Raw genomic sequence first — 8667 nt, forward strand, 5'->3', positions numbered from 1 at the left:
AGTGTAACTGCGTGCCCTGTATTGTGCCTGAGAATCCTATTCTTGAGGCTGGAAAAAAAAAAAAAGGCATCTATCTGAAAGCCACTGCCCACAGTTCAGTGAGTACTCTTTCCTCTGTACCTGCTGCTCTCCCAGGGTGAGACCCACAAGGGGATTAATTGCTTCCCCCTTTCCTAGTAGGGGCAGAGTGGGGGAATGAAAGACTGTGTGACCAGGTTGGTGGAGGGCAGGGGAGGATGCTGGGTGAGGGGAGGCCATCTCCATAGGAGGAGTAAGGGAGGAGATACGTAGGCTGGTAAGAAGTGAAAACTCTTCTTAACAGACGGCTTTAAAGACCTTGGCACCTAGTGTCCCTTGGTTTGGTGTGCCTGTGACACACTCTGCTCTCTCCAAGGCTGCGAACGGAGGTGACGGTGCAGGGCCAGGAGAAGCCAGGATGGGGATACTGACCCCAGGGAAACCCCGTCCAGACATGACCATTCCATAGACTTCAAAGGCCAACTGTTGTGGTCGACAGAGGGACTTTCCTGGGGGTAATTTTTACAAAGGAGGGGTTGAGGTGACTGGGTGCCCCGGAGACCTTACTGCAACTTGGGGGAAACCCAACGAATGAGCTGACACAGACCTGTCCTCATCTCTTAGGTCTCCTTGCCACCGCCTCCCCCAAACTTGAATCCCCTTGAGCTTAAGCTCCCCCAGCTCGTGGGGTGGAAGCGGCAGGTGGCGTCACAAGCTGCTCCAGTGGCCCCCAGAACCTCAGGGTATAATTTTCCTTTTCTGATCATCTGAATTCCAGGCAAAAAGCTCAGCTGTTGTAGGCTTCAGGGATTTTTCCACCAGGATTGAAATTGGGGCCAACAAAGCGCGGGCATGCAGAAGGCATTCTTTTCTGCTATTCAGATGCACTCTCCCTTTAGTTAGGGCATTAGAAAATGGTGCTTTTCCCCAGAGTCCTAGATGAAAGTTTTGAATTTCATTAAAGTGAGAAAACACGGAAAGGGAGACCATCACTTGCTGCGTTTCTTAATCTGTTCTGTTTTTTCCCTGTATCCCTTTTTCTTTTTTTTTTAAACATCTAGAGAACATTTTAATAGGTGCTTTCATATACATATTTGATATTAAGAAAACTAAAATGAATTCAAGCCATGCCCAGTGCAAAAAATAAATAAATAAATAAATAAAATAAAATAAAATAAAATAAAATAAAATAAAATAAAATAAAAAGGATGGGGTAGAGGGAAGAAAAGAAGAAGAAAACTTTAAAGTGAAATGTCTGTCTGCTGCCCTAGCCTCGATTTAAGTCTCCTGGTCAGCTTGGTACTTTTATTCTGGAAGACAAGAAGTAACATCTGACTATTATTTCCTAATTTGTTTTCTTGTAGTTTGACTAAAAATTTTTAAGATTTTTTATTAATCCTATGAATGTTATCTTTAAAATGTGAGTTTGATGGGCTCTATGTATGCCCCCCTGTAATGTGGGAAGACAAATATATGCTATTTTTTTTTTTTTTTTTAATGATAGTCACACAGAGAGAGAGAGAGAGGCAGAGACACAGGCAGAGGGAGAAGCAGGCTCCATGCACCGGGAGCCCGATGTGGGATTCGATTCAGGGTCTCCAGGATAGCGCCCTGGGCCAAAGGCAGGCGCCAAACTGCTGCGCCACCCAGGGATCCCCAAGTATATGCTATTAAAATGTAAACGTACTAGGGGCGGCCTGAGTGTCATAGTTGGTTAAGCATCAGGCTCTGGTTCAGGCTCAGGTCGTGATCTTGAGGTCATGAGATTGAGCCCTGCATCAGGCTCTGCACTCAGCATGGAGTCGGTGTGAAGGTTCTCTCTCTCTGCCCCTCACTGCTCACTCTCTTCCTCTCAAATCAGTAAATAAATCTCAAAAAAAAAAAAAAAAAAAAAAAAAGGGAACGTGCTTGTCTGTGTATCCCTTAAAACGATCTTCCGGAAACAGAGCTCTATTTTGTAGAGTTATTTGAAGCCAGTTGATATTTATCACCCAGGTAGTAGCAGCCAAGTTTGGGTGAGATGTTTTCTCCATCTTGGGCACTGGGCTTTGCATGCATTAGCTCACTTATCCCCTCTATGAAGAAGGTATTCTCAGGGGCCCCATTTTACAGATAAAAAACCCCCAAGACCTATGGAGGCAAAGGTCATCTGACTAGTTAAGTGAGAGTCAGATTCAAACCAGAGCAGTCCGAGTTCCGAGTCCATGCAATCACTTCTGTCCTTCACCTCTGACAAAAAACACAGATATTGATACTACCACTTGCCAGGAAAAAGAAGCAGGCAACAGTCCTGTCGAAGAATGAGTTCATTCAGTACTAAATGGTAAGTATGTCCTTCCAGTAACTTCTAATGCATTGCATGCGGTTCCCAACTTGCAGAGGGGTTGGGATTCCAGAAGTTGATTTAAAGGCAATTTCCCCATCCCCCTCCTCTGGGCTGCAAGGCACTTTGTGTACACCTCTCCCGTTGCACTCAGCACGTTGTCTCTTAGCTGCTTACCCGGCTCACCCCCCACGGGGGCTCCTGCTTAGGGCCTTGCACCTTGCCTCGTGGCTCCTTTGCTATTCCCAGCACCCAGCACAGTGCCCGGCTCAGGCAGATGGGAAGTGTACACACGTTGTATTAAATGACAAGTCATTTGTTTGGAACTCAGCACACATTTCCCAAAAGAAACGCATGACAAATGGGAGGGGAAGCATTATGTTTCCAACCAGCCCACAGAAGTTTCTTGTAGTCTACCAAGAGAACCAGTAAGGAATTTGGAGCCATGGGTGGGCCCAGAGGTGGTAGGTGGGGAAAAAGAGAGAAATCTTCCTCCCCCTTTCCTGAGTCAGATCGAGATGAAATTTCACATGGGTCAGAATTTATCTTTGACTCCTTCTAAATTGCCCTTTTTTTTTTTAAACCTCTCCCATCCTTGGGTGCCACCACCTCCAGGCTCCCTACTCAACACTCAGCTGTGGTCTCTCCATCAGGTCTTCCACTCTTTCCCCAAATATCCTACTTGCCACCCACCCCGCTCCCCCGGCCAAAATTCCTGTTTCCTGAGTGCAGCTGAGCTAAGTTGATTTTCAGCAGAAAACAATGCCCTTGAGTGAATTCTTGCTAACGTGTGAATGATTGCCCAATGCTATGCATAGGACTGTTGGTAGCCCAGTAGTTAAGATTATAGGATTTGGAGGCCGACCTAGATTTGAATCCTGCTTCCACCTCTACATTCTATGGCCTCGGTAGCATAATTTAACTTCTCTAATCCTCAGTTCTCTCACCTGCAAACTGGGAATAATTGTAGTTTTACAGGGAGCCAACACTTTTATGACACTTATCATTGTCATATCAGCACATATTGGGCACAGTTGTAAGAACTTCCTCATCGACTCACTTGGTCTTCACATCAACCCCAAGAAGTAAGCATTCTTATTATCAACCATTAAAGAGGGGGAGTGGCTTTTTTGAAAGAGTTTCTAATGATAAATTATTCTTTATTCCTGCCTTCCTTCTTCCCAAAAGGCCTGGAGGCAAAATCCTACATTGCCAAGGTCTTCTGGATGCAAGAGGGCAGTCATTCCTGGGAAGAGATTTTTCAGGGCAAAGAGAGAGGGAGGCTGCAGTAGCATCCCCCGTGGCTGAAAATTCATCCGGGGAGTCCATTCCCTTAAGTGAGTCCTGTTTCCACAGCTTCTTCCTTGCTTCTGCCTCTGAATGTACCGAATCTGCAAGTGGTCCAAGTTTTTTTTTTTTTTTTTTCTATCCCCTTTCTTTCTTTTTTAATTTTTTCACACAGCCCATGGCAGCTGCAAGGTGGTGGGGGCCAGGCGGATGGCAGCAGCTGTTTGTATGTATGGGCCCTCTGTAGTCTTTTCTTTGTGAGTCAGGGGCCGTCTGTATATATCACAAGCCACCACCTGGCAAGACATTTCGTTCCCTCTAGGTTGTTTAAATGTTTCCTGGATGATATCATAAATGCAAGAGGATGGGAGGAACTTTGAGATGCTGAGTTCCAGCCTCTTGCTGCCCTCCGGCCCTACGCAGGGAAACATCCCAGGGTGGTTTTTGTCCCGCAGATTAGCAGACAACCTTGGGTTTGCTCTTTAGTCCTTCCCATTTATCAGATGCAGATTTGAAAACCACGGGGGAATTGCATTTGAACAGAAGTAACAGTGTAGTCACAGAAAGCAGGGAGCCAGAAGCCTAAGGTAGAGGCAGGGGGCAAGCCGGCCCCTGGAGATCCTCTCCATGGGTGTCCTTGTGATTGAGTGACTTCACTTCTTAGGGTCAAAGCAGGTGGGTGGGCGGCACTATCTCTCATCCCTCCTGAGCTAAGGACTCTGATTCTCGGATAAACTCGGGACAGAAAGGCTGTTCATCCTTCCTGATGTCAGCCTAGAGATGGCCAGTCCATCACGATGCTTGTAAACCCGTTCAAATGTGTCCTTACCCTGAAAATTGAACAATTGCCTCCATGCTAACTAAAACGTTTCTTAGAATTTGAGGGGCTTTTGTTGTTGTTACTAGGACTTCTGAAGCTTGGAGAGACGTCTACCCTGTATTCTTATTACAGAGATACGTTTGTTACATATACAGTGATGCATCTGTTTTAACATAGGTAATTAGTTTTTAAAGACCCAGGGGCAGTGATATGCTATTTTTATATGACATTTATATTTAAGAGCTGTTTCACATACACCACTTCATTTGAACCTTGAACTGAAAACCGGAAGGGCAATTATACTCATTTTTATATCAGAAAAGAGACTCAGGGTGGATAAACCTAAATACCTTTAATAACATCTCATCTTAGGGTTATTAAATGGAAGAGTCAGGACCCAAAGCTTGCATTCTGTTGACTCCAAGTCTAGTACTGAAGCCATGAGACACATATAAACTAAACCCAGCACCGCCACCCAACGTACCAACTCTCCCTGCTTGAGTTTCTGCAATGTCCCTGGTACTTTACTAGGTGCTTTGCATACAACATCTCGAGTCTTTGAAGCAACTATGCAAGGGAAGTATTATCAGACTCAGTTTAGAGATAAAAACAGCAACAACAACAACAACAATGACAACAGCAAAAAACGGAAGTTCGGAGAGATTAAGTAGTGGCCCGATGGCTAATGTGTGCTGAAAGCAAAATTCAAACCCAAACTCATGTTTTTGACAGTGCTGCCTTTCACTTAAATATGCATCACCTGAAATGAGACCGAATATAGTTTAATCTTTTGGACCTTTTTAGGCCACATGAATCATTGTCCCATGAAAATACAGTTAACAGAAGTACTAGTGGGTTGAATCCCATTCAGCCAACTCGAACCTCAATTTTCCCCACCATGCCTCACTCTGCTGGTTGGACTGTCTTTTCTATATTTTATTTTCCATTTTTTCAAAAATATCTGCTGTTACCTTTTTTCTAGGCCCTTCTTAATGTGTCTCTTCTTCCATTTTAAGAGATTGACGTTTAACAGCCCCATGATCTTCTTAGAACTCCTATGATGGCTTACCTCTTCTTTCCCAAATTCCAGATTCTATGTCCTGGGATCATTTTACATTTCTTCATAATCCACTTTCCTGACAATTTTAGCTAGCTAACCCTTGCCTGTCTATAAAGTCAGAGCAATGATTCCTGCTCTGTCCGCATCTCATCATTTTGGTGATGCTCCAACCATGTATAGGGAAAGCATGTGGAAAAGTATTAAAGAACAATGAACACAGACCATTATAAAATATTTTGCTTTTGGAAAACCCACATTGTATAAAAATGAGCTAACTAAATCAGGTGGAGATTTAGATGTTCTGGATTTATTTATTAGCTATGATATATAATATATGCTAATTGTATCAAATAACTTGTCACTAAAGCATTTTCAAAGAGAGAGAATATGTGCATATTTTAAAGTAATGTGGTCTCCGTGCCGTAGACAAAAAAACGGGTGAGGGTTGCTCGAATACAGTGTTGGTGCCTCCTGGGCTTCCCCGCCACATCTCCCTGGTTTCTTTGACCGTACACTCCTGGCTAGCATCCTACAAAACCCACACCTATGGGTACGGTTAAGTACCCTCTGTTAACCTTCTCTTGCAGACATTCCCACATTTTCCAGTATAAGAGCACATTTTAAAAAGTATTAACTCCTATTGTGCAGTTCCATGATGAGAATGAATTTCTGGCATCCAGACTCCGAAAATACTCAGTGAGAAAAGGACATTCCAAATTCAGTAAAACTTTGAGGTGGATTTATATTTCATCGGTCACAACTGCATCCAAACGCTTTTGGAAAACACACAGACGTGTCTGAGATATTCTTCTATGTTTATAAAAACACTCAGTACATATCTGTCAGATGAATGCATGAATAAGAAGAGAATAAAAATTTGCAGACACTACTTGTGATACGTGTGGATTTGTGACTCTGTCATAAACTCCATTCCCCTCTTCCTGCCTTGGGAGCCAGAGCTCAGAGTTTAGAAATCACTTAATTGTTTTCCAAATACCCCACATACAGTAGGCACTCACTAATTGTGTGCTGAAAGTCCATACGAATGCATGGATGAGTCCTGCTTGTCTCCCAGCTAGATTGCAAGTTTTGAGAATAGCAGATATGTCATGGGCTGTTCCCAGCAGAGCCCAACATTGTGGTGAGAGTGGCCTGCTTTCAATAAGCAACTAACTTGGTTAGCATCCCCTACCGACCTTTCTGGAAGGGGTTATTAGAAAGGAAAAGGCCAAAATATAAAATGCCTAGAGGGAACATGGGCACATACATGTTTTTGATTGCAGAAAACTCCCGTGTTTCTCTGCAGAAGTAAGTAGGGAGAAACCAAGGAGGCAGGAAAACATAGGGCAGTGGGAAAAGAGCCCGAGGAAGAAGTTGTGCTGCTGGCCCTAAGGGAGGGAGAGGGTCTGGTTAATGGGGTAGAAACCTCAACGTTTGAAGCCTGCCTCAGTCTTCTGCTGAGCAATCTAAGGCCTCAGCAGAGTAGGCAATGTGACCAGGGCACTGTTGGGTGGAGTGAGACAGCAGAGGGGATGCTTAGCTCATTACACCTTGAGGTGCAAGTGGCAAAGAGCAATATCCTTATTCATAGATCACCAGCTAGAGCATATTAAATATTTCTATGGGCAACGTGACATATTCTGTTGGAGGAAGCACTCACCTTGGCAATGCTGGGTAGAGCGGTCCAATCATCTTGACACGGGTTCTTTTTGGAGGCTCCAAAGTCATGAAGCACCGTGGCAAGAGATAGCCACTCGCACCCCGAGTCTGATGGTCACTTCACCTTGTAGCATGGGAAGTGAAAGTGTCAAAATGAAGAAGAAGAAAGCCAGCATTCTCTCGAGAGGGGAAAAGTGCAGACACAGGCTTTTCTCTCTCTCTCTCTCTCTCTCTCTCTTTTTTTTTTTTTTTTTTTGAAGAGTGGAGGGTTCAGAAGTGCCCTGACTATAGACGCTATCTATAGAGACAAACAAGAAATAATCTTTCTTCTTTCTTGGTTTTCCTTAGCTGCTCCTGAGATCTGAGGCCTGTTTTTTGTTTTTTTTTTTTTTTTTAATAGAAGAGCAGCCTGGGAATAAATTGCCAAAGGGGGGGGGGGGGGGGAGGTGGGGAGAAGCAGGGGAATGATGCTCCAGCTGCTTTAAGTTAATTTGATTTTTTTTTCATGTCTCATGGCTGCCTTGATGTTCCTGACCTCCATTGTTTCTGTTGAATGGAAATCCTTGGGTGAACTGGGTTCCCCCAAGTGTAGACAGAGTCTTAATCATAGCTGGGTGGGAAATTTCAGTTTTGTAGCTGTGAAAGCTGAGGTATGGTGATGCAATGTGCCACATCACAGGGCCCTCTAACCCATAGCGTCACACTCTCTAGGGTTCAACACTCACCAAGCATACCTCTTAAACAGAGGTTCAACCCAGGCACATTTGTGACCTTCTTAGTCTTCCATTAGTCATCCCTCTTCATCAAGATGCATGTCACCTTGTACATTTTGGCTGGAAAGAGGGGCCTGAGTAGGATCTGCTGGCTTTGGAGGGTGGATTTGTCTCGAATGCAGTCAGGCTGGGCACCCTGAGATGGGCAGCAGACAGCATGGGATCTAATAAAGGGCACATGCCCTGGAGCTTCACGGCCCCAGATGTTCTAGTCCTACCACTATGTGACCATGACTATGTGACATTGGCAAGTTACTTAACCCTTTTATTGTCTCAGTTTGTTCATTCGTAAAACAGAGATAATGGTACTTCTTCCCTATGACTATTGTGAAGATTAAACAGATTAATATAAATGAAGTGCCTAGAACCATGTTGGCCAGATGATAGGTACTTGGCAAAGGCTATTATTCTTATTTTTATTGAGTATATTAGAATGAATCTTCTTCACCTGTAGAAAAACAGCCATGTCACAGGACTGTAACCTGAAGTGGTATTGAATGTATGATTAAATGAAGAAATGGGATGAATGAATTAACTTTGTGCTCTTGGGTAAGACATTCCACTTTCCTGGCCCTTTCTAGCTCCTCTTAAGTAATGCTACGCAGATCATGGACTAATTAGCTTTGCCATAAGGCAACCAAGTTGTCCTGGTTCATTCTGGGCTTTGTGATTTTAGCCCAGAAAGTCCCAAGTCCTGGGAACATGGTAGAGTGGGACAGTGGTTACC

At 44.1% G+C, this 8667-nt stretch overlaps 1 protein-coding gene across 2 annotated transcripts in view; it reads right to left on the reverse strand.

The window, feature by feature from the left end:
* Positions 1-7322, reverse strand: part of RBPJ (recombination signal binding protein for immunoglobulin kappa J region) — a 225513-nt gene extending 218191 nt beyond the window's left edge. The window contains exon 1 of one of the 2 annotated variants that reach the window (XM_072808600.1): positions 7169-7322. Coding sequence is in view for 1 of the 2 variants with exons in the window: in XM_072808570.1 (XP_072664671.1) it covers positions 7169-7236 (68 nt within the window). In the remaining variant the exon portion in view is untranslated. The remainder of the gene's footprint in view (positions 1-7168) is intronic. The other variant, XM_072808570.1, reaches the window with a different exon arrangement.
* Between the last annotated feature and the right edge of the window lie 1345 nt (positions 7323-8667).

The sequence above is a fragment of the Canis lupus genome, chromosome 2 (genome assembly GCF_048164855.1).
Source record: "Canis lupus baileyi chromosome 2, mCanLup2.hap1, whole genome shotgun sequence".
Classification (NCBI taxonomy): Eukaryota; Metazoa; Chordata; class Mammalia; order Carnivora; family Canidae; genus Canis; species Canis lupus.